This window comes from Pelecanus crispus, chromosome 3, assembly GCF_030463565.1.
Source record: "Pelecanus crispus isolate bPelCri1 chromosome 3, bPelCri1.pri, whole genome shotgun sequence".
Classification (NCBI taxonomy): Eukaryota; Metazoa; Chordata; class Aves; order Pelecaniformes; family Pelecanidae; genus Pelecanus; species Pelecanus crispus.
Window position 1 is genome coordinate 90304046 of NC_134645.1, and position 26394 is coordinate 90330439.

The following is a 26394-nucleotide window of genomic DNA, read 5'->3' on the forward strand; positions in this document are numbered from 1 at the left end:
GCCTCCGTTTATATGGAGACCTTAAATGTTTTCAGAGAGCTCACCAAGCTGGATGGCAAGATAAAAACAAATCACTAGTTCATTTTTCCCTCTGATTCTTTAATCTGGCAATCCGGTTTACTGAAGAGTAACCCAAAAGGTTGTGTCTTTTCCCCAAGGTCCTGAAGCCTTTGACCACTTCAGAAAAACATAGTATGTTGTTTGTTTTGCTTGGTGGTTTCCTGGCACTGTTTCAGCATTGGGCATTCCCCATTCTGCTTCAAATAAGCTATTTTGAGTAGCAGACTTGGTTTCAGTCCCCTCCACTGTAGCCAGCTACTGTAAAGAGCAGTGTCAAAGCTATGAGAAGAGACTTTACCGGGGAGTTCTCCTGTGTTTCTCACTTTCCATCTACATATATGTCAGTTGAGTGGCTTCTGAAAAACAAGGATAGAGGGCAGTTCTTCTGTTGTTCCTTCTCTTTTCCTACCCACACTATGTCTTCCCCCACCCCATCTACTATGCTCTCTCCTGAAGGCATCACCATTTATATTTAAAGAACGTTGAAAATGCATTGTAAACGAAGCCTGCCTTATTGAGTGTAGGACAATTAGTAGTATAATTATGTAATTTTTCCTGAGTCATAAAAAGATGCACATGTATACTTTGCCTAGTAGGCTTGTCTAGAATGTGTATGTCAATGCATGTACCGTGTATAAACATTATTTGCATGGTAACTAAAGTCCCTAAAGACTGCGAGCTGTCATTACCTCGTTCAGCTGGGTCACTCCCTCAAAAAACAATAACAACATAACCTTCTGAAGTCAAGAAATAGGTTTTATCTGTACGTGGAACATAAATCTATTTGGACTCTTCAAAGCAGCCTCCACTGGGAATCCCTGCCTCCTTAGGGTACCAATTTCTGAACAACCTGAAGCGCAATTTCTTTGGAGTAGACACCTGGGGTTTAAATAAACATTCATCATGGAGACTATGGGCATCCTGACACTAATTTAAAACAAACAAACGAACAAAAACCAAGATAAATTGCAGAAATGAAGCCGTAGTACCTTTCTGTTTGTGTGTGCAATCTGCCAATAGTGAAATCATTGTAAGTAACTAAAATGCTACAGACAAAAGTTATATTCAGCAGTTCTGTTTAAACGTGTGCAGGCTCAGAGTCTCTCTTTTTTTTTTCCCCCCTAGTCTCTGTCCAGTTGTGCAGTATGGTCTAGGTCCAGTGTAACAAGGCCAGTAAGTGATTTTTGCAGTGGGACTTGCTTCCTACATCAAAGCCTCTGTACTGTGATGACATATAGGCTGTGCAAAAGCAGCTGTTCCACAGTCTGGAGGATGCATCCCTGTTCCTGTCAGTTTAAGCTAAGGAATGAGTTTCCAGTATTCTCACCTCTGCTTCAAAAGCACGTGAAGCTTGCGGTACAGAAACAGGGCTCATGGTGCAGCTGTTCAGCCAGCCCAGGCACTGATGCTTCTGCTCATTGCCCATGGTGTAGCTCATCAGGGACCAGTTTGTGGCCCTTGAACTGCGTGCAGCTGTTTAGCAATTCGGAGGGTGCTCCCTGGGCCATGAACACTTGATGTGTTGGAGCCATGCGGCCTCCTCAGCACTGTAAATTCTTGTCTTTAGGAGGGTTACCAAATGTCTGTCGGGCCCTACTGTGTGCCCAACCAGACCTCTCTCTGTAGAGAGCCCGTGGCTAAATCCTCTCTTGAGTGTCTCTTAGCTATCCCCCTTCTCACTCATCATCAAACGAAGGTTTTGCTTTGAGGCGGTAGGGTCAGAAGCAGCAGCCATCGCTATCAGCAGCAACGCATGTCTACAGCTGCCAGCCTAGAATGCTCTACAACATCTTTTCCACTTGGCCATGTATCATCTGCTTTACAGCAGAAGTTACTTGAACAATGTGAAAAGCTCATTTCTGAAGATGTTCTTGCTAGTGGCCCTGGCACCCACAGTGTGTTTGGCAGGAGGCAAGCCCATGTAGCCTGGCGGTCTGCTAGTCTATTTTCAATTATCTAGGGTGCTCAGAGAAGAAGACATTAATATTGCTGAGGATGACATAGCAAATTACTACTGCTCCCTAACCTTTTTAAATTGCTAACACTGTTGTAATCTGTAATTACAGAAATCAGTGTGAGAATTGTGGCACAGTATAATTATCTTTCCTGATACTTTATTGCGGTATGAATTATTAATCAAAATCAGTCTTGTATAGTATTTGCAGCAACTAAGAAGAATAATGTATAATTAAATTTCATTATTTCTATTTTTGTGCTGGTGTTTTATGATGTTGTAATTGATAATTAATTGGTTAAAAATTCACACAATTCTTGGGAGTTTCATATGACTATGACTGCTTGGTATTCAGCATTTATTAATTGAATAATGGGCTCACTGAAGAGACCTTTGTATATAGTCTTCTGTCATTACAGTGAGCTCTCAAAAATGGTGAATTAATCATTAGGCCTTTCAATAGTTTCTCTTTAAAGGAAAGCAGTGACAATATAATCATATCCTTTGTTGTTATAGCTATAATTGAGAGATCGTAATAACCAATTATAAGGATGGTCATTTTAGGAGCTCTGAAGTGTCAGTTATTGATAAATTTCTTTAAAACCAAAGTGTTGATTACACAGAACAAGTCTTTTCATAGAAAAAATATTAGGAGATGGGGAAGGAAGCCTGGAAAATTATTTTCCTCCCACTTGCCACTTAAAAACAGTACATGTTTATCCCTAAAAACTGTCAAGTCTGACATGCTTTTGCTGCCATTTGTCAGAAGTGCGAGTTCCTCTCAACTTTTTCATTATTTTATCATCATTCTCCCCATTTTTTTCCTAGTTCCTTTTGCTAAATTGTTAGGGGAAAAAAATTAGTAGAAAACCTCAGAACAAAAGAGTATTTTTTCACACTCTCTGTATCCTATTAAACAGAAATACTGTCAGACATTTACATGCAAATCTGTGGTGCAAACTCTCCAGCTACTTCTGACCAAAGAGCCTTAGAGGCATTCAAGCTGGCCACTTCAAGGTATTCCTAAGTGTCTTTTTTTAACTGTTAGTGGAGCTGATTGGAAGAATGTGAACTGGAACTAAAAATAACCCCAGTTCAGTATTGATCCTCTCTTAACACAAAGAGGAGAAAGCTGGGAGTCACCTTGTATAGCAGGATATAATGCGAGCTCCAGCTTATGCTTCCAAGCAAAACCTGCAGTTCATTTTACACCAGGTCAGGTATGGCGATTCCTAAATGAGAAATCACACGGTATTATCTGTAGGCTTCCGTACTAAGAGGCTGCATTACAGGCATAGTGAGGAAATACCGATAAACCTTTTCAGGCCTTTACCATGAAGTTGTTGGGAGTCCTCTGTGCACTGTTGTAGATCTGGTGTCCTGCTTACACCTCCTGGGATACAAGCAACTTTTGTTCCATGGGATGCGACCACGCCTTTAGGCCCCTTTTTTCCCCCATCCCCTTCCTCGCTCGTGTTTTGCTGTGGAGAGGCTACAGAGACGCCTCCACGGCAGTCTGTGCACCTCTTATCTGTTGAGCTTAACATCTGGTGGTCTGTCATGTCCTAAACCCACCACTCCGCTGGAGCCAGTGGGAGCAGGAGCCCCAGGTGTCAGGGACACCCACCACATGTAATCATTGAATGGATGTTTTCTACTGCTGGCCCTCAACAGCTTGGTCCCATGCAACTTCAAGAGAGGGGAGTGCAGGGCAGCGTGCCCATTGCTCTCTCAAAGTGATAGATTTGGGTTTTCATCTTTGTTGACATCCATCAAATAATTTATTTCTGAGGCAGTGGTTAGTAGGTCAGGAAAGATGGATAATACACGTGCATTCCTCTGCCCAGGCAGTTTGTTGTTGGCCAGCGTGCTGGAGCATGTGAATATTCATCCTGTGTAAACTTGTACCCTGAGTAATGTGGCCCTGGATATTTTTATTAAGAGTGACTAATCCTTTTACAAATCCAGTGAGTTCTTTGCCCAGTAGCATGCAGCAGTGGTCGGTTGTACATATGCTTTATTGCAGTGACTGTGAAATCTCTCAGGAAAAACAAAACAAGCATCTTCCTATGAGTATGGGGTACAATTTCAGTCTGTTTCTATGGTTGGGAATCACAGCTCTTCTTTTTACAAATTCTGCGTTTGTCTTGCTTCTTTTACTTGGGTGTCCTCTCCTATTTGCAACATTAGAAACAATAAATAGCAGTGCTGCTTTGACCTTTTTATTTTGTATTATTTGTATAGTGTTTATCGAATTGATCATACATGTTGAGGAGGGTTTTTTCCTCTTTCCTTGCCAATAACCTTTTTTGTTGTTCTCCTGAGGATTTCTTTTCTCCCTGTTTCAACATCAGTAATCAGATGCAGATGCTGCACAACAGTGTACTACACCAGAATTAACTAGAAAATATATCTCCTTATTAAAATACTTCTCTCTCCCTAAAATTTGTGTCTAAGTGATGACAGTCTGTCTCCAGTCTGTCTTTTTCATGCGAGACTCCAAATTGGAATTGAGATTCCAGGTCAATGAATTCCTGTTTCACTTGTCCAGATTGTCCAGAGATGGGGTGGGCTCTCCGTCTTTGAAGAGATTCGAAACCCAACCGCACATGGAGCAGGGAGGCTGGACTAGACAATATCTAGAGTTCCTCTCCAACCTCAACCGTTCTGATTTTTTTTTTTTCCTCTAATTGCCCCTTACGTATAATAGAGTGCCCTGGATTTAGTGTGTTGCCTTGTTAGTGTCTAATTCTTTTTTATATTAAGTCTTTTTGAAATTCCGAACAAGCCCTATTACCTTTGACATTTGAACTAATTTTATCAATTTTAGTCTCCCTGTCATGGTCTGTGGTCATTAATCGATATAGGATCATCAGATAATTCATACTGGAAAGGACCTCAGGAGGTTCCTAGTATAACCTCCTGCTCAGAGCAGGTCAGCTCTGAGATCAGAGCAGGTTGCTCAGCGCTATATCCAGTCTGGTCTTGAAAACCTCCAAGGGCGGAGATAGCACAACCTCTCTGGGTAACCTGTTCCTCAGTTTTTCCTTATGCCCAGTCTAAACCTCTGTTGTTTCAAATTGTTCCCATTGTCTGGCTCCATCTTCTCAATGACGTCACTGTAGGTAGTGGCAGGCTGCTGTTAGGACCCCGGTACACCCAGGCCGTCTCCCATCCAAGTACTAAGTGTGCCCAACCCTGCTTTAGCTTCAGAGATCAGCCAAGCTCAGGCATGTTGCATGGTGTGGCCATAGGCAGATGTGAGCCGCCGGTACTGCTGCTGTTTCATTTCTGGAGGGATTTCACTGTTAAACTGCTGAAAATTGCCCCTGCATCCCTCCTCTGTTGAATACAGTTTAGCCTAAGTGATTTCCAGTCTGATGCAACTTCTCACCTTATGACAACTGAGCTTCTCTAGCAGCCTTTTGTAAAGGTTTTGTCAAAGGATTTCTGAAAGTCAACACTAATTACACGTACCAGTGTTCCTCACTGCTAATTTGACACACTTCAGGAATTCTAATAGAGCCCATCAGAGACATGACTTCCCCTTGCAGAAGCCATGCTGCTTTGTCACGATGATAATTTGCCTGGTTAAGTGCTCCGTAGCTCTGCCACAATCGAGATTTGCCTTTTCATGTAATTAGCCCAGTTCTGGTGCAGGACTTTCTGGTCTGTCTTGATAAGATTTTCTCTCCCCTAATGTTTCCCTTTAAAAACAGACACCACACTGCCTGCCCTCTAGTCTTGTGAGGCAGGAGCTAGTTTTTTGTGATAGGTAGTGTATTTTTGGTAGCAGCTCAGGCAGTGTGTTCATGAGTTCCTGGAGAGTTTTGGGGAAGTGCCAGCCAGTAGAGATGACGTGCTGCAAACCCAAGTGATTTGGATGTTCGGTGAGCAATTTTTTTGGTCTCCTGAGGTTCCACATGCCTCCTCCATGCTGCCGATTCAGAAGGGCTCAGTGCCATCTCCCACCCATTGCTGTGGAAGGACCGTGTAAGCAACGTTCCAGTTCGCTTCACTGCAGTTGCTGGCCTTTACCAGCAACTTTTTTTGGTGAGGTTTCAATGGTGCTTTCCTTACCCACAATAGTTCATGCCAGTTTCTGGAAACTTTTGTTTCAAAGAGGCTTTTTCTGGCAGTATGGTGACCTATATGCAAACAAATGCACAGCATGTTCTTTTGAGCTGGAGAAAGGCTTGCTAAGACATTCTCTCATCGGTTTGAAGAAATACCAAGTGTGTAACAATGATTTCCATGAAGAAGGTTCTGCAAACTCAGCATAATACTGAATTCAGCAAAAAATTATGCGGTTTGAATTAACACTGTATAAAAGACTTCCAGCCCGGCTTGCCTCAGAGTTCAGAGTTACCCGATCCCTGCTTTTCTCTTCTGAGGAGAGGAAAAAAAATAAACATTGAATTCTGCTAATTTTCTTGCTACTACATGCCAAAGCCCTGCGGTGACCTTTTCTCTTTGCACTTTAAACCCTTTCCCCGTGAAAATGAACAATACACTTCCCAGCGCAGGGTTTCACCATCTTGCTCCCGTCCTGCAGGATAAAGCCCTCTCGGAGAGGAAACACCTCATGCTTGGAGGTCATTCAGTCGATGGCAGATTGTGGAAAAGGGAAGACCGTAAATCACTTGTGTTGAAACATTAAAAGCTGATAAATAGGTGGTCCTGAGCCATAGCCCAGCCCCAGCTTCCCTGTGCACAATGCAGGGCTCGGGGTGCTTCCTGGAGCAGCCAGGGGCATGGCCAGGGGAAGTCTATGTCGGGCTGAGATTGCAGCTGCCGGCCAGGGCATCCACACGGGCTCTCAGCGGCTGCGGGAAGGGGCATGGCATGGATCCGCTTTCGGGAAGCCCCTGGAGTCACAACAGTAGCTAAAGACTGCTGGAGCCTTGGGAAAGCATGGTGATATAAGCAGCTGGGTGGAGGTCCTTCCCAGAAGCATAGCTAGGGGTCCACTGGAGCGGAGGGCGCGATTTGCAGCCCCAGCATCTCAGCACTGCATCAGTCAGGTTTCCTAGCATAGAAGGCAGGCTCGCTCGCCAGCAGGGAAATACACCGTGGTATTTCAGCACTTCACAGGGCATGCAATGAATTTTTTTAAAAAATACACTTGATGAGAGCTGTAGTTAAAAAGTGGGAAATTACTAATTAGTAACCAAGTAATTCAGGGTTTGATTCACACAAATTGCACTATTACTGTAAAAAAGGATTGCAATTTCAGGCAAACAGTGGGTTTTGTTTTTTTAAAAAAAGGCACTGAAAATATAATTGATGCTCTGTTCATTACCTGCCAGGTTTCAGGTTTCTTGTACATTTTTTCATCATCTGAGACTTTACAAGCATAAGACATGCCTGGAAAAAAAGAAGAAAAGAATGAACTCTTTTGCCTTTGCATTGTCATTTGCAACTCTCAGGTTTTCCCACTAGATTGTTCTTGTAAACTCTTGCATTTCATAGCACGCAAGAGTGACCACTTAGAACATCATTATAACACTATCGTTAGCATCAGAGTTCAGTTACACAGAAAGCTATGAGTGGGATGAGCTAAGTATCATTTTCTCTTTTACCTTACCGTAGTGCCGATAAAATGATTGCTGTCAATTCTTCTTGTTAGCCTCAATTTGTGAGGAAAAAAAAAAAAAGGAATTTTCTCCTGATAAAGAAATCCAGCTGGTAGCATAAGAAAATCCACTGTGTCTCCCTCGCTTACCTGTGTGCAGATCAATAAGCAGGTTTGTATCTTCTCTCTAGATACGAAGTCAGTGAAGGGCTAATGGGTACTGGGTTGGTTGGTTGGTTGGTTGGTTGGTTGGGTTTTTTCTGTTCGTGTAGGCATTTCAGCTGGCTACTCAGAAGTGAGAAAAAAAAAAATGAGTCAGCAGTAAATACTGAAAATACCAGTAAAAGAGAAGCTGTAAGCATCCCATTAAGAATTCCAGTAATATTATAGTTCGTAATGTTGTCAAAAACACCTATTTTGTAGAAAGAGTCATCATAGCCACTAGCTTAAAAATACTCCTGTAAAGGTGGGAAGATGGAGTTATTTTTGAGAAGTCTCGTAAATACTTACAAGTACTTACTTGTACAAGTAACAAGCAGGTCCTCTTTTTTTAGTCCATTTTTGTCTAGATTATTAGTAACTTTCGAATGACACTGTAGGAAAATGGTACCCTGGCTTGAACACATGGCAAGAGAAATAGTTTGAAGTCATGTTGTGTCTACATGTGTACCTGTATATCGTACTAGCAAAGGAAAACGCTGCAAAGAACCATGTTAAAAAGTAGCAGAGGAGCAATTTTGCTTCCACTTTCTGCAGTGGTCAGCTATTTGCAGTGCAGCAGAATTATACCAAAATACCCCCGTCTGTCGCCCTTAGCCCTGTATGCTTCTGAATCTTATCTCTCAGAAGGCAGTTGTTGTTTGGAAAAAAAATCCCTTAAAATACTTGAAGTTTGTGTGTTTGCACGACTTTCCTTTTGGCGGCAGATAGGATGCATACAAATGATCTCTTTTCCCATGTAATCCTGAAAACAAGTGTGTTCGGTTTGTTTTGGGGTGCATAGTGTGTTCAGACACAGCACAGGCTTTTACAGTTTTCTACTCAGAGAAATTGAAATGGGAAAGTAATGCAAAGAAGATTCAGTCTGGTGCTGGGCAGAAAGTTTTGGGTAAGAGAAGAATTACTTTAGTATGTCCAAGTCCAAAGGGGGGTCATGCAGTGTTGGGTGTTGAGGGAATCTGACACGCCACCACCACCACAAGTCCATTTCCCGTGTTCAAAGGCAATGCTGGCTGCAGAAATTGTGGAACAGCAGGCAGGGAACTTCCTGGCTCAGACACTTGTAACAGGTGTCTCACATCCTTCCAACCTCTGCTCTGCCGTCAGGAGGGGGCCCCAGCACCCACATGCTGCCCTGCCACCCAGGGCTGGACCTCTACATGGGTTGGGGGATTTTCTTGCGTCTGTGGGTCTGGAATTCAGAAACATCTCTTCTGTAAATGACATTAAACTGCTGGTGAAGTTTTATTGCTTTAGCCATACCTGGAAATGGATTTCTACTAGGCCACTAAATGTCTCTCTCTCCCTCTGAAGACTTAAAATAGCTCTAATTCTGATTGAGAGATGAGGCCGCTGTAGTTAGTGGCTTGTCTTTGTTGGATACAGTTCCACCTTGCCTTTCACTTGAGTGGAGGTCATCAGTGTAAACACACAGCGCTGCCTGTCCACTGGAGAATAGGCTGGGGTTTTGAGGGTTTTTTCCCTTAAGCTGAAAATAACAGAAGCAAGCACAAAGTCCTTTTTTCACTATTAGAAGACCCAACAGTCACTCTTGCTTTTTTTGCTGAAATCTTCTAAAATTTCCCATGTCCCCATGTTATTGCCTCTACTGAATTGAAAATCATAGATGCGTAATAGGTGGTTGAAGGAAAGCACTTTGCAGTCCATCTAAACTCTACTTTTGTTTTAAGGGGGGAAGTCAAGGGGGAGTTAGGTAATCGAAGCACGTTGGAGTGAAAGCCAGTGGCAACGAACGCCCTTACCCATACCTTTCCCGAGCAACTTGCTCAGATTTAAGAATTAATGGACTGCTTGGCCATGGTCCCGGGGTATCCAGAAATCAGGCAGCATCCCGCCACGCTGCATTCACCCAGCAGCTGCATTGCTCCTCACCACCTTGTTTGTGTTTTCTTCCTCCCTTCTCCCTTGCAGGGTGTGAACGGCATGTCTGTGGATGAGAAGACTGACTCCCCCATGTATGTGTATGAGTCAACGGTGCACTGTACCAATATTCTCCTCTGCTTAAATGACCAGCGGAAGCAGGACATTCTCTGTGACGTGACGCTGATCGTGGAGGGGAAGGAGTTCCGCGCCCACCGGGCTGTGCTGGCTGCCTGCAGCGAGTACTTCTTGCAGGCCTTGGTAGGGCAGACGGAAAATGACCTGGTGGTCAGCCTGCCGGAAGAGGTACAGTATGTCGCCATGTCCCCACCATAAACGCGAGCCCCCTCCATCCCACGCAGCGAGGAAAACCTCTGCGGTCCACTAAGGTGGCCAAGGGGAGCGCAGCGCGGGTGTGGGTGCCTACTTCGACACAGCTCTGGATGTGGTTTTTGTGTTGGGTGGGTTGTGAATCGCTGAAGGATGTTCACTCCACCGTTCCTCATCGGCGGTAACTCCTAACGGTTGCGGCAGCAAAGCTTTAAGATGCTTCAGCTTGCTGCTGCCAAGGGAGTCGTACCCAAACGCTTAATTACCGTAGCCTTGTTCAGGGCATTATCAGGACGTTGATATTCTTCTGCTCTTCCAGACAGGAAATTTGAAAGGGGTGATTTGGCTGCTAGATGGCAAGTTATTGCTAAAAAGCATTTGAGCTGTCATGTTGTTGGGAGTATCATTGCTGTCTGCCCTTGTCCGGCAGCTCATATCCTTGTCTTCCTCTTTCCCTTCTCCTGCACCTCATTCAGCCTTGCTTCCTCTTGCCTCCCCTCATGACAAGTTTGGGATTTAACTGCTTCAGGCCGCGTGTTTTCCACTGAGAAACCATGAACACGGTCTGCCAAAAAGCAGGGTTTTTCTCATGCGGCATGGCTCCCACAGCAGGAAGCCAAGGGACGTAGAAAATACATACATCACTGGAAAGTTTACTTTATTTTACCACAAGATCTCACTGGCTGGCTTCCACCCCCACTGTAATTTCCTCACAGCCATAGAGCCGTGACAGCACAGCTACCGTAGGGCACACCGGTGGCTTTGCTGCCCACAGAGGGTAGACGTGTGCCTGCTGGCCAGGGCTGCCATCACCCACCGCCTCGGCACTGCCTGCCCGGCATCTCTGGCTGGGATGGGTGTCACGAGAAGGGTGGCGATGTACCCAGGGCGCGGGACAGCAGTCACTTGGTGGGAAGGTACTCTGGCATACAGAGGGTTTTTCACCATCATTTGCTTAACACCCATGAAGAAGCACAGTGTTTTTTTAAATGATGACAGGTCCTGAAGTGTCACACACCATTTTTCCCCCACTGGTTTAGCTCTCCAGAGACTTCAGTGGCGGTGTGATGTTGTCACGGCACAAGTTGGAGAGCATTAGAAGAAGTAGGTCACCGGGGGTGACTTCATGAGTCTTGACACTGAGTATTACTCATGAAGAAATTTCAACCCAGACATTTTGCATAGGAGTTAGAGATAACGCAGAGGACACACTAGGATGCGCACTATGATTCTGCAGTGTCCACTAATAATTTCCAGTGGAAGAATCGAGTCTCAGTCAGTGTCGCATAGCTTTTGTACCTCAAAGCAAGGGTGGGAGCAGAGAGGTGACAAAACATGCCCAGGGGTGCACAGGTACAAAGAAGCAGGAGAGTATCAGCGCTCTTCTGCAAAGCTTTGGTGAGACCTCCAGGTATGATTCAGGTCCCGTTAGATAAAGAAAAATAACTGACATTCAAATAAGCATATACAAGAGTCACTGAGATGTTCAGAAGAAGGAGCCTGGCCTAAAGGAGGAGAAGACAAGACCATGGCAGGTTCACACTGCTGGCGTGACAACTGCCACATGCTCTGTGTAGGCAGAGGAGATGAAACGGCTGAGAGGAGGAGTTTCTTTTTAATACTAAAAGACAGTGTTGACACAAGCGTTAATTGGTTTCAACTGGCGTTTAGTAAAAGTAGATTGGAAATGAGCAAATTTCTAATCACAGCACTGGTGAGGTGCTGAGCTGCAGGCCAGTGGGAGGAGCAGGGTGGTGGAGGGATCACGATGTGTCTGCACGTGGTGACCCAGTCCTATGTTCATATTACACTAAAGATTTAAAACACAAAGGTTTGTCTTTCTATGTGTTTTATATGAGGATGCTACGTAAAAAAAATTCCTCCAGTCCAACCATAAATGATTTCTATTTAAGTGAATCCCCTTTGGATAAATGAAGGACTGGAGTTTTACATTTCAGAATATATCTTAACCAAAGATCAAAAAGTTTTAGTGACTTAGGGTTACACTGGCTGCTGTTACAGCTCCAGTGAAGTCCATGGATTTGCAGAAGCAGTGAATCTCCTTCTTAGGTTTTTCCCAGTATTCTGAAATTGTCATGCTTCACCGAAGACCACCACTGTTATTTTGCCATGTGCTTCTATTAGTTGCAGAGAGCCAGGGCTTTAACTTTCTCATTCTGGAAAAGAACTCTCTTAGCCTATTAAAAGAAGATACCTACAGTTACCAGTGCTTACTTGTACAGATATTTTCCACGTGCAAATTAATTGCTGTTAACAGCACTGAATCTAATTTGCTCGGTGGCTACTTTATTTGAACAGCTATATGTGAGGTGGTCAGTTAAATAATTTCCTCACAAATACTAGTCACTTGGGGTGAAGAGAGCTGCCTGCTGCACTGGGTTATTTCTCAGTTATTCCTTGGTTAAGGTGCCCGTCTCTGCTTCTGGAGTTGCTCTGCTTCAGAATGCCGGGTGCTTTGGTAGGTGCCTGTGCGTAGATACGGGAAGTGCCTCCAAGAAAGAACAGTGTCTGAGCTCCCCACGAAAGGAACTGAAACACTCCTGGGTTTTAAGAGCTGATAGAGCAGGGGGAAAACAATCTTAGTTATATTGCATTAAAAGAAGTTTGCAGGGTCTTTGTCAGTTCACAAGCTAACGGCTCTTCCCAAGGCTGTTGCTTTTAGTCCATGGTCTGCAGAGCTCTGGCAGCCAATGAGTTATTTCTAAAGGTATCTGTGAAAACTGACTTAATCTGTCACGCAGGGGGTTGTTCCTTCAGTAGGAAATTTTCAAACAAAATTTGAAAGTTAATGTCCTGAGCCAATACTTTTTTCAGGCTTAGAGACAATTTATGTTGGCATAAAGTTGTTGTAGAAAAACAGAGATCAAAAATCGTTTTTAAGTATAGTCTTCACAGTTCAAAACTTTTCCAAAGGTGACGATCACTCCTAAATTAACAAAGATATTAAGTCAACCATACAAGCATTGCATTTTAAATTCTGGCATGGTTTGAAAACTGCTGAAATATGCAGTTGTAGAGAAAGGGCAGCATTATTATTATTTCTCAAAGGTTTGATGTTGGAGCTGGATAAAGCTTTATGTATAAAGCTTTTACACTCATGTAATGTTGGTGTGAGGGAGCTTAACATCAAAACAAAAGAACTTATTTTTGATTATTCAAAGCAGTAAATCTGCCTCTGAAGTCTGAATTGCAGACTCTTTTTTTTCCTTCATACCATGCTGGGGTCTGTTTGTTACTCTGGCATCCAGACATTGTTAACTGTTGTCTAGCTAAACAGTGAACAGATGTTTTTTACATTATTTCTTGTTTATATCCAATTACAAGTGAGAGCAGTCTTTATGATATGCCAGTCATTTCAGTAGGGAGATATTGTGCACACACAGAATTGAGACTAGTTGAACTTACGGGGTTTTAAACCGCTGCAAAACATTGTGTTAGACATTTCAAGTCAGTTCAAGCGTGACTTAATGTGCCTCAGTTCAAACCTTTTCCTAATCAACTTAAACTAAGTCAGTACGGAGCTAATTCTGCACTGATTGAAGAGTTTCCATAACCCCTTTTGTACTAGCCTTGGTAATTTGATTTTGTACTACACCTTTTGTTAAAGCAACGTATTTTAGTGTGTAGATAAGTGCTTGGAAAAACAGCCATGTAATAACAAGGGCTCAGATGTGGCCATGGTGTGTGAAGTATCAGCCCTCAGAGCAGAGTTAGAGGAATGGAGTGTGTCAGCTGCCTACACCTAATAAAACAGGACCCTGTTAGCTCTTAACTTCTACGTTTTTCTCTTCATTTGCAGTTTTCCATAAACAAGAACCTTGCCTGCTTTTCACCCATTTTTCAGTAATTGTGCAGTTTTCCTCTAGCAGCTGCTGTTAAATGCAGCCCAAAATTAATATTTTCCAAAAGCTGAGTTTTAAGCTGTAAAGTTACTCATTCACTCCATACCCCTAACTGTTGTTTTGTTTTATTTAATCACGAAAACTGGTCTTCCTTCCTTTAACAAGGCACTTAATTAAGCTTTTAATTCATGATAAGAAGTTAAATGGCACTTATGAGGCTTTTTTAATGGTTTCCACTTCCCATCCAGATTACAAAAAAAGGTGTGATAGAGAGAGAGACACGGCTGTCAGCCAGGGGTATTGTAGGTCATGCCAATATTAGCTGGCAGCAGGCCATTATCCAATTAACATTGCTTCATCGCTGCAAGTAATAGCTCTCGAGTAGATGATTGAGTCATTCATGCTGTAGTGGTGCTCTACTCTACTTGAGAAGGAGCCAGTGCTTCGTCGAATAGGTTTTTTATTCGCTATTATTACCTGCCTGGCTTTGCTAATGGAAGTGCACAGCAAGTCTATATGGGCAAACTGAAAGCTAGGTGCTGAACAGAGGAGCATCGTCTGTGCAAACGCGTTCTTCACTTGGTTCTCTGAAAGCTGAGGTTGCAGTTAAATGGTGAAAAGACGGAAACAGCAACAACAAACAAAACCCCTCAGTTGCATTAGATTCCTACAGCTTAGAAATTAGATTCTCAATCTTGCTTCCGTGTTTTTTTTACTTTGGGGTGTACGTTTGAAGAAACCTTCACCTGGTCATTCTAGTGGGAGCACCAAATGCCCTTCTCTCTGGTGAAGTTAAACATCGGTCTCCTGAAGTAGTAGACCAAGCTTTCTCTAGCACTGGTCTGATACTATCCTTTCTATTACAAAACCAACTTGCCTCTCAAGCAGGTTGGTTAGTTTTACCTGTAACCCTCGAATTTCTTGAATCTGTTTCAAAGAGTGGTTACTGGTGACTTTTTTTAGCACAATGAACTATCTGCTGGAAGTGTTGCCTTCCAAAAGGATTAAACTGAGTTGTCTGTGGTTTACTAATCTTCCAAGGGGCAAAGGAAGCAGCATCTCTTTTAGGAAGAGGGGGTGGGATGTGCTTGGGGAGCTTTTTTGTTTGTTTATCCGCACAGCTCTTTGCTATTAAGGGAATGATGTTCAAAGTAGATGTTAGCACAAACTACGGGCTGAATTTCTCTGAGTTCTTACTGCTTTACTGCTCCTTGACGTCTGCTGCAAAACCTGCCGTTTCCCCACGAGGTCTAGCCCTGTGAAATCTGTCATCTGGTTCTTCGGTTGACGTGGATTAACTCTCTCACCCGGTTAATCTTTGCAAGGAGAAAGGCAGGACGGGACCTCGATTCGGATTCAAGGCTGGCAAAAGCTGAGTATGTTGGAAAGCGAAGGCATGCGGCACCCTGGGTGGGACTGAGCCAGGCATCTAACATTAGTATGACTCGTAGCTGACAGGGAGGAGAAATACTGGCAGCTGCTAACCATCCATGCCAACCCGCCAGCCTGAGGGAAAAATGCTGGGAATTAGCCAACGAAAGATGATTGCACTGAGGAGAAAATCAAAGGCAGGACGCAGGAGGTCAACTATTACATACCCTGCTGGCTAAAGGCAATTACTATTCCTTTTTATCTTTCTAGAAATAAACGATATTCTCTTACTTCGTCTCTTTCCTTTCTGTGTACTGTGTATATCTATGAATATAATAACTTTAAGGAATGCAGGAACTGAGCTGGGAGTGCTCTGCTCAGGAGCGTGGAGTGGAAGAGGTGATAAATGTGGGAAAGATGAGCAAGAGGGCAAGAAGAAAATGTCTTCTTGGAAGGTTGTTTCCCAGCTGGAGGGATGTTATTACGCAGTAGGGAACAACGAAAGACCCTTTTTCTTTGTCACCCCAGAGATGTATTAGGAGTAGCTAAGGTTAGTTCTTAGAGAACAGGAAGCATTAATGTGGTTTTCTTTTTACATAACTGTATCAGCCACTGATGTTCCTCACAGCACCAGCCAGAATTAATTCTGCTTTGGCTCAGGAGGCAGCAGTGATCTGAAAGCCTTCCCGAAAGCCACCACCCCCTTCATCCACAGAGCTTTTTGTAGTGGCAAGAGGTTGTATCCATCAAGCCTCAAATAAAGTCAGACTTCAAACTCATTTACACTTCAACATCACCTCAGCAATGCCGCTTTAGTGAGTCTGTATGGATGGAAGTTGGGTCTTTGGTTTCCTAAATTCCTCTTAGGGCATGTGTTATTTTTCATGCTGATTCACAGTGCTGACACTGACCACACAGAAGGATGACTGGAGGCTGCGGATCTGTAGTGAGAGTAAAACTGAGCATTCGGGTACTTTTTGAGGTCTTACATGACACGATGCTACTTCAGGAGAAACCGCGAGACAGAAATGCACATTGTTTTATGTGCATTGCATATGTAGCACAGCACAAGGTACAAACGATGTATTTTGTTTTTAGCAGGCAAGCGATGAAAGAGAAATGAGACCATCAAGATGTGATATGAAATTCCATCCCTGTCTCACTGCAAAAGCTTCCAGCACTGCCTGATTTTTCATGCCTCAAGTATGCTGAGGAAACTAGCCACATACTTTTCATTCTGCATGGTGTAACTTCCATTATTTTCTGATGAGGGCTGTCTCGCTATTGATAATTCTTCTCTGATCTTTTCCAGTGGAGAAAAATCAAATACATCTCTGTTGTGTTGTGGGGAGAGCCAGGCTTAAAAAAGCAAAACAAAAGCCATGCATACATGCATGTTAAGGGGAGAAAATCTTGCAATAATTCCTTTACCCTCCCTTTGGCGGTAGTTGTACTATTTATTTAGTTGTTTGAGTAAGCATATAAAAATGTACTGTTGAAGGGGATATGGAGATGAATGCGCAGGCTGAAATTCACAACCGCGATAAGTGGACTCAATTTCGTTGCCTTTGTTATACTCGTACCTGCCGCTAGTGCTAAATCGGGCTGATTGACTGTGATTGCACTCACTATTGAAAAGGCAGTTTGCAGCGTGGAAACTTTCTCGCTCAAACATGACAAACATAATCTAAAATGTAAAAGATGTCCCATTAAGAGTAAGTCCTAGAAGTAGACCGTGCTAAGGGCATGAGCAGAAGCAATAAGCATGTGTAACAGGAGGTGTATTTTGTTCTGGGTTTGTTTTTTTTTATTTCAGGTTTTTTTTGCTGTATTCAAATATCTATGTGGGCATGAATGAAAAAGAGGTGGCTGAGCCATGACTGCGCCTCAACACTGTGAGCACTCTGGCCCTGCAGACTGAAAGATCTCCTCCTCTCCTCCCTCTCCACCTTTGATTCTCTTACCTTTGGTTTTTCTCCCTCCAAAAAAGCTTTGAATTTCTTTAATGCCAGCAAACTAAGTTAATCTGCTCTTTTAAGAGTCCAGAAATACAGGCTGAGCATTTGTCATTTGAATAAACAGACAGATAAGGCCCAGATAAGACACCACTCAGCTTCACCACATCAGAGACCACAACCTGTAAGGTACTTTCTGATCCCAGTACCAAGCTTTGTTTCGTTAGTGTTCCCAAGACCCAAAGAAGATAAGGTTTTATCTCTGTACAGCAATTTCTGACAAAGATTCCCCAGTGAATAATGTCAGACTGACTGTTTTTCTCAGCTACCAGTGAAATTGAGCATGTTATGGGGTGGAATATGGCATGTATTCAAATGATGCATTGCAGCAGTCAACAAACATTAAGGCTAGGAAGTATGGTTCAATTTGGAAGTGAAATACGGGTTTTAAGTGAGCAGAAGGCAATTGAATTGTACTAGGATTTGGGAATGAGATGCTCTTTGTGAATTTTACGGGCAGGCTGTTGGGTTTTTTAGAGGAACAAGTAGACACACTTTCTGTTACATGTTTGATGCAAGCTCTGAAGAGAGAAATGGCTGGTTTATTCCAGGACTTTGTGCAGTGCTGAATTTTCATGTCCCACTTTGATGGGAGACCCCCAGCAAACACCTCCAAGTTCCAGTGCAGTCTAACACTACTAAAAGCTGTGTCCTTAGGCACTTTATTTACTTTAATAAAATAAATAAATAGGAGCAGCTGTACTTGGTCAAACTACAGATCTGTCTAGCCCAGGCTTGGTTTGTTTTAAAAATGAGATTTAATTTCTCTGAAAGAGCTTGAGAGGAGGCTCCTGTGGTTGTTTAAAGACTTAAATGGAAATAAAGTATCAGGCATATCTCTAGGAAGCGTGTTTTAATTTGCTGGGGAAAGATATCATGAGAGCCACTGGCAGTTGTTTTGAAGCCAGATTAAAATCAACTGAAAAATTTGGCATGTGTTTTTAGCAACAAACTGCTCATGTGTATGACTGCACATTGTTTCATAGCTGTAAGACAAACGGCCTTGGAGAGGGACGAGCTTTGGACACCCCTTGAAGAAGTTTGGTGCTCAGTACAGATGTAGTTGAGTGGAATTTAAGATCCTGAGATAACATAGATCAGATTTGCTAATAAACCTTTCTGTCCTTCACTTTGCTTCATCTGACCTTAGAAGAGCGGATGGCGTCAAAGTGTGCGGTTAAGTGTAACTGTCTGTTTCCCGCACACAGAAGTAGTTGAAATCTTTTATTTTTTTTAATTTTTGTTTTGTATTTGTGGATGTTTTTTTTTTTTTGCTTGAAGTTTGCATGATGCATCTTTGGGGTCACATAAGAGCCAGTGATGGAGGCTTTAGAAGACGTGGTGGAGAAGAGAAGGTTAATTCATAATTGAAATGGCACCAGGAATTTCTTGCCATGACCCAGGGACCGCTGCTAGCCGGGGGGTCCGCAGTTAAAAGAGCCATAGCAGGGCTGAGAATGGCAGAGAATCGTGGTACTAGCACCTTCAGTAAAACTGATATATAAACAAGGTGTCACCAAACAGCTGGAATTGAGAGGTATCAGCTCTGAAGTTAAATAATGGTAACATAAAACCTTCAGCAGTAGATTTTTGAGGTCTCTTGTGAACAAATGAAATACTGTCATCACCTCTCTGCGAATGCTGGGGTGGAAGCTGATGCATCAGATGGGAATTACAGCGCAGGTCTGTGCATCAGATCAGTGATGATTAAATCACCTTGTGTGAACCACTCAGCTCTGTTTACCTCTCTCTAAACTCTGGTTCACATTACCTCACACAGAGGTGAACAGACTGACCCACAGCTGGCACAGCTGCTGGTCCCAGAGCAGCTCATGTATCTGAATGTGGAGCTTCCAGCTTATCACTCCTCAGCCAGAGTTTCGGTCTCATTGTCTTCCCTCTGTATCTTTTAAGCATGCAGGAGGCATTGAGTGATTTTCAGACTAGTTGCAGCATTTCTCAAGATGCATGGTGTAGGATGGAGCCACTCGCTGCCTTATCTGGCCGATTGGTCCTGGGTGGTGGACAGGCTGTCCACCCTGTGTCATCTGCCCACTCTTCCTGCATCACCCCTGAGGTCCTGTGCGCTGCCATCAATAACAGCTGTGAGACTACCACATCCAACAGGAAAGTAGACTTGGAGGCATGGAACAGATCAGAAAGAGTCTGTGAAATGCTACAAAGACTTCCAGTCTGTTACCAGGAGACTGGGGCACTTTGAGGATGCTTATTCAGGAGTTTTTGCCTAAGTGACAGAGCTGTTGCAGACCCAGGTTCAAAAAGAAAGGCTTCATTTAAAAGATAGAAAATCTTGATACTTAGATCAAGATTTTAAAACTTTTTCTTGTATTATTGTAGCTTTTGGACATCCCATTTATCCCAAACAGTAGGCAGGTAGGTACCTAGCAAGAGTTGATGTCTTCCACTGAGAGCTAATCAGTCTTGGCAGATGCGAGCTGTGGGTTTTTGGGTCCCCCCAAAACCAGGTACCTTTGTTTTGGTGTTGAAGCAACGCTATTTAGTTGAATATATATTTGGGGTTGGTAAGGCATGTGCTCTGTAACAATCCCCTACAGCAGCTGCTCATCATTTCAGAACAACACTTTAGAGAAATGGAAGTGTACAGACTTACTGTAAGATAGGACCAAATTCCCTAGTCTGTGTATATACCTCTTACATTATGTTCCCAGAATGGGTGGGGATGCAGTCTGTGGTAGTGTTTCAAGGTAAAAAGAGTAGATTTAAAGAAAAAAAATTGTCCATGCAAACTTTACCAGTACAGTTCTCAGTTTCAGGAAAAAATGCTTTTGATGAAGTGGTCCGGCATTTTGGTCAGACTGTCAAGTAGGAGTCTGAAGCTACATTTTTGGGTGTGTAAAGCTTTTGCTTGTGGGAAATGTCTTGGGTTTTTGCTTACCTTTGAAATTCAGACCTGTGGTCCGTTGTTTCAAGGGCCTGCAGCTAGTAAGAAACAAGTCTTAAAATAACTCTGAAAGCAAAATATCTTTCCATCTCTGACCACACAGCAGTAGTACAACATGCCTTGCCACCTCTCTGTCCAGATACACAGCCAGCCTTCAGAGAAAATTTCCCTGTGAGGGGATTCTTGGTCAAGTAAAACCAAAATAAGCTCAAGTTATTTCCTGTTTCTTTCAAAGGGCAGGGTTGGAGCCAGTAACCTTTCAAGACAGGAAAAAGCTGGGGAAAGACAAATCCTGACAACTTCCCTTCTGCTTTCCACAGAGGACTAGTGCTCATTTCTGCTTCCAGAAGGGGAAGCTGGACTTGAGGTGGATGGGTCTCCAGCCATTCCATCTGTCTGTTGAAGTATTTTTTAACCTTATTTTTATCTGACTGCAGATTTCCATGTTCCCCCATGGATGGCTTTCTGCATATGGAGTTTTTGTCTGGACATAAAGCCAAATCAAGCAGTTTCTGTCTATTCCTTGAATTCGTTAGTTTTCAGGAGGCTGGACACATCAAACCAAGGCTATGTTTTAAATGTCTGAATTAATTTGTCAAATGCAAGACACAAAAATTAGAGAGTTGCCTGTCTTTTGTGAGAGCCATCTATCCTTGTCATTTTTGCCCAGTTTATATAAGCAGTAGCCATTGAGGACAAATAATATCTACACCATTGTCCAAGGAAGTGAAGGATGAAGAGCTGCCCATGACATATATAGGCACTGGGGCATTCTACAAAGAAACTTGTTCACGTTTACGAAGTTGTCATAGCATTCAGAAAGCAGAAAGAGTTGCTTTCAGTAGTGGCAGAAACCTTTAAACCAATAACTCCTTTTCTTCTTTCCCTGCCTTCAATGTATCTTGCAGTTGGAGGACTGAGAACACCCAGTAAGAGCTATCTCAGGCTTGGTTTAGTTTTGCTTCCTTTTCACAGATGAGCCCAATCCTTCTCTCACAGGATTTATTTCACTATTATGCATGAACTTTCCAATTGGAAAGGTTGAGAGGGCATAGGCAGGTAAATTGTTAAAGACAAGGATTTGATCACGTTCTTGCCTCTGTCTTCAGCTGGTGGACCACAGCTGAGGTGACCCTGGCGGGAGCCGCTGTCTGGGCTGCTGTGCTGGACCTCCTCCAAGAAGCTCTGTAAAGCAGATGGGTGCTGCGCACCGTAAGCTGCTCTTCCCAGCGAGCTCAGAGGGTTTCAAGTCAATCCCAGCCTCGGGGGCCCAGACTGTTTGCATCATCTGCTCTTGGACTCTCAGCTTAGTTCTCAGATACAGTTTTACTCTGAATTATTTGGTGAGGTTACAGTCCGGTTCTGAAACTGGTTTTCTGAAGAGGAATTGCGTAACTAAAGGAGCGTGAGAATTTGTGGTCATATCTTGTCATTGTGCTTTCTACCTCTTGGTTGAATGGTAAGGTGGTAGTAAAGACCTCTCTAAATAGTCTCTTTCAGGAATGGGTATTTTACTCTTAACTATGCTTTTCTCAAACTGCTTTGATTGCAGGTAGAGGAAGAGAAAGGGTCAGGTGTCATATGTGTTCTTAAGAGACTTCAAAGGTGTCATTGCTATTGTAAAGAGTAGAAGAAATTAACATACTTATAACTATTTGACAAATTATTTCCCTCCCAATACTAAAATTTCTTAAAGCTGAGGTTTTCATAAGGCCTTTTTGTAACTAATTGTCCGTGCTATCTTTTTTATTATTATTATTTAAGGGAAGGGAGAAAGTTGTTCCGTTTGCAGCTTGCAACCTTTGTCTGTCTGTCGGGTGGATGTATATTTACAGGAGTAAATGAATGCCTGCTTCTAATTTCTCCCTTAGAAAAAAGGTTACACCATCATTGTCTTTGGAAAGCTTTTGGACCAGCTTGCTGTCGTGTGTGTGTGCCATTTTTTGGTACCATGCCAAGCACCCTGTTGAGACTCTAGTAGTGATCAGAGGAACAGAAAGAGATTTTGAGGTTTGGAGATAAACCCTGCTCACATGGCTAAAACTCTGTAAAACCTCCGCAGCGGTCTGCTGGAGAGCAGATGGAGAGCTGGGCTCTGTATTGTGTGCTCCCCGTGCCCATCCCTGCTGGGGTAAAACAGCTTCTGTCCTGCCGCCTTTGAACACGGAGTCCTCCAGCACCAAATGCAGGAAGGACTTGAACTCTACGCATTCTTCAGGATAGCAGCCACCCCTGGGCAGGCTGGCATTTCCTCACCCTCTTTATGCATGTAGTATTGGCACGTAAATGCTCTTGCTCAATCCTATCAGCTGTGTATCGTTCTATTCTGGGGAAGGTGAGAGCAGTGCTGGAAATGACGCAGCTCCAAAAGGTATCAGCTTTACTTGTACCCCCCAGAGTTAGTCCTCGCCTTAGTTTGTATGGTAGCTACCGTACAAGGGGGAAGCGTCACTTTTTTAAAAAACGGAGAGCGATGAGAAATGCCGTGGCTGCCCATCGAGTGAACATATTTGTCACTTGCTGTTTATAAGGCTGATGAGCTCTCTGCACTTCACCAGTGCTCTGTTTTGCCAAGGTTTTTTAAAGGTCGTTGAGAAGCCTTTACAGCAAATGAAGTAACCTTGGCAAGGTCCTGCGTTACACCGTGCCCTGCCCAGCATTCCTGTAGTTCTTGCCATTTCCTGCCCCTTACAACACTTGTAGCTGTGGCTTTGGACAGCAGCGTTTTGTATTTCCCAAACGAGTGATGTTTAAGATGTCTTTATCTGCGAGGGTTTTTACTGCGTGCTGTGGATTTGCACAGGGGCGAGGGGATTTTTGCTTTGTGTGACTATGTGCTGTTCTGTGGCTCTGTTTTATTTCCTCTTTCATCCTCTTCCTGCTCTCTCTTCTACCTGAAACGTTAAATTAAATCGAACATAGCAATACGTGTAGACAGGGGCGGCACTTGGCTATGCCAGTTCCCCAGTGGCTTTAAACTGCTGGCTTCAATACTGCAAACAAATTCAGACCCTGGCTTGGCCAGCAGTTCCCCCCAGCTATCTGTGTGTTCGCTCTCCAGGCTTTATTTTACCTACACTATTGGAGACTGCGGAGTCACAGCCTCTGTCTCATTGTTATGCATGGATGGGAAATATTCCTGTACTTATTTGCATTCATTAGCTGTTGGTAGTTCCTCTGTTGAGGTCTCTAGCCTTGTTTTTACAGTGCTTTTGGCAGTGTTTCTGCACTTAGTGTGTGAATTTTTATGATCTGTTGCATGTTATTCATGCAATTTCCTGCCCTGTAATGGTATCAGTTTTCCAGACACAGAGGAATACAAACGAAAACCCAGGAGCCTGCATTAGCATAAAATGTCCCAGTTCTGTCAGTTTGATTAATTTGTCTCTTTGTCTCCACTCTATATGATAAGTGCTATTAATGGTTGCAACACTTCATATGTCAAAGTCTTTCTTCCTAATGACTTGAAAATGTGGTTTATTTCCCCCTTTTTTGTATTATTTTTCTCATTTAGCATTCTACTCAAGTATAGATTTATGCCATGCTCTTTCATTATCTTACTGGTTGCAGCACTGGAGTGATTACATATGGTGTAGGGTACGAGCAAAGATGCGATCCCAGGGGCAGCAGCTGCTGATGCAAGCTGAAAATAGATCCAGCGTATGCTCAGCACTTTTCCCAGAGGTCTTTTATTTATTAGGAACAGTCTTGGTACAGGACAGCTCGGACCCTCATTTAGCAAGATGACTTTTTGCCTTTCAAGAACAGTGCAATGACTTTGCTCTATTTACTGAGTGCTGTGTAATTTTTTTTTAGTGCCTCCTATTGAAGCAGTGACTTTACCTACCATAAATTGTAATATAATCCTGATTTATAATGAAGTCAAGAAACAACAGGCTCCATTTGAAGTAATGGAACTTGACAGATCTAAGGTTTAAATTAAATAATCCTGTTTGTAAGACAGCATTTGTACATGGTACACTGATTTAAAATGAACTTCAGTTCTTCTTCAGTGAATCCTTTACCATTCTCTGTGTTTTGCCTTCCACAGGGGCTTTTTGGGGAACAAAATTTGGAGAGAGCATATTTGTCTTTGTAAACGTGTGTGGAGCAATATGTTGGTTCCTTTCCCTTAGCAAAGTTCTCATAGATTGTTTCACAGAAGAACTCTTTAATTAAAGAGGAAAAATTAATGTAGATGACTTATTCAGGGCAAGCCACGTCTAACCTGCTTCGGCGGCCCAAAGAGGCCAACTGCAGAGAATGAGGAGAGGGAGGATGCTGGAGGGAAAATAGCGAGGAAGGCTGCGGCTCGACTCTTCCCCTCCCAGGAGCCGAGGTCCATCCTAGCACTGATTTGTCTGGAGGGAGATCGCCGCCTCCGAGCTGTCCTTCCCCCGCAGCTGGCAGAGGGGGACATGCGAGGACGACGTTCCCTCCTGTTTCTGCACCGTGCATTTCTTCCTCTGTCCCTGCCGTACCGATGTGGGCAACGAGAGCCCCAGGGCGCGTGTGGGGCGGGGGGGTGCAAGTGCAACCCGAAAGGTGGTCCCGCTGCGGCCAGCTGCTCGGAGCTGGCAGTGGGCGCAGAAAGGGGGGCTGGTGGAACAAAAGGCTTGTAGATGGGGAAAGGGGGCCAGGCAGAGAGTGTCGGATGCTGGAGAAATGATGGAAGAGAGCACAGAAAAAGGGCAGTGGGATCAAAACGCTGGAGGTACAGCGCAGGATTTTTCTGGCCTAGACTGAGAGAAGCTGTTTTAGAAAGTGCCCCCTTCCCTTTTCTCTCACTCAGCATTGCATTTTTGCCTTCCTTCCTGGTTGCGTTTAGTTGCTGCTGCCCCTGTCTGTTGGCTTTCTAATTTTCCTCCGTACCTGGCTGAGACACGGCCCTTTCCCCAGGCGCCTGACAGACGCTGTCCCCCGGGGCCGGCCTTGCATGCTCAGGCAGAAACGGCCCAGCTCGTGTATTCCGCTTGATAATGTGCCTCGTGCTAACCGTGTCGCCCTGCCATCACCCTGAATCGTCTCTTTCCCCCCAAGCCCTGATGGAGAAAACATCGCTTTCGCATCCATTGCGTTCGGGCGGTGTCAGCTGCCCTCAGCACCGGGGGCTCGGGGCAGCAAACGCTGGCTGCGGGCCCGCGCCGCTTCCCTGCCGGCCGCCTGCCCCGGGCCCTTGCTTGTGTCCCTCCCCGCCGGCGGTCGGGTCTCTTGCGGTGGCCTGGGAGGGAAGAGCTGAGCGAAGCGGGGGCTTTACTCGGCGCCTTCCTAGCAAGACATCTTTAATTAGGGATGGGTCGTTACTAATGCGCAGGGCCCCGCTCGAAAGAGGGTGGCCTCTCCTGGATTGTGGCCGTGAGAACGGGCTGCCTGAGCTGGAGCTTCAGCGTCACGTCTGCCCTGTAGTGAGAGGTTTCAGGCCCGGGTAGCTTATTTCTCCTCATTTGAATGTGCTCCACTAACGAACAGATGATGACGTCCAAAGGCCGACCTGCGACCTCCAGCTGCCAAGGAGGGTGTTGCTCGGGCGCAGGGACGTGGGGCGAGAGGCTCCTGCTCCCATCTCCCGCTTTTCCCCAGTGCTTGCAGGGAAGTAATAACTTCTGTTAATTAGAAACCGAGCCCGAGTTTCCCGCTGCTGTCAAGAAAGGACAGGACTCAGGAATATCATTGGGGAATGTGAGGAAAAACGGGCTCACAAAGCCAAAGCAGTGCAGGCCAGCGGAGGAGGTGAAGGCGAGGAGGATCCACACAGCAAACACGGCATTGACATCGTGTGGACCCTTGCTCCTTGTCTAGGGAGAAAAAGCAACGAGGCCCAAGAATAAAAGTCCATCAGGAGGTTTTAGAGTTGCTGCTGGTAGCTTGCACACTGTCCCATCTCCCTCCTCCGACAGACGTGTGCATGGCTACGGGCACGGCTTTCTGTTCACTTGGAATTAATGGGATTATATACGGCGGGAAAGGAGGCGGGGTACACTGAATTCTGCAAACACAGAGCTTCAGCCTGTGCTGCTTGATCTTTAGAAAAATAAATAAAATAAAATAGCAAGAACCAATTCCAGGATGATTCAGTATGCAAATAAACTGTTTTTCATTACTCACAGCGCACACAAATGCACACTGGTGACTGAGGCAGCAGAATAACACTTCACTGTTCATTATTTTATCAGACAGTGATAATTGTAGTTAATATTTTCTTA

General features: G+C 44.1%; 1 protein-coding gene across 1 annotated transcript in view; it reads left to right on the forward strand.

The window, feature by feature from the left end:
- The first annotated feature begins 9752 nt into the window (after positions 1–9752).
- Positions 9753–26394, forward strand: part of BACH2 (BACH transcriptional regulator 2) — a 46244-nt gene continuing 29602 nt past the window's right edge. Inside the window, exon 1 of the mRNA XM_075708248.1 lies at positions 9753–9995. Coding sequence (XP_075564363.1) covers positions 9753–9995 — 243 coding nt within the window. The remainder of the gene's footprint in view (positions 9996–26394) is intronic.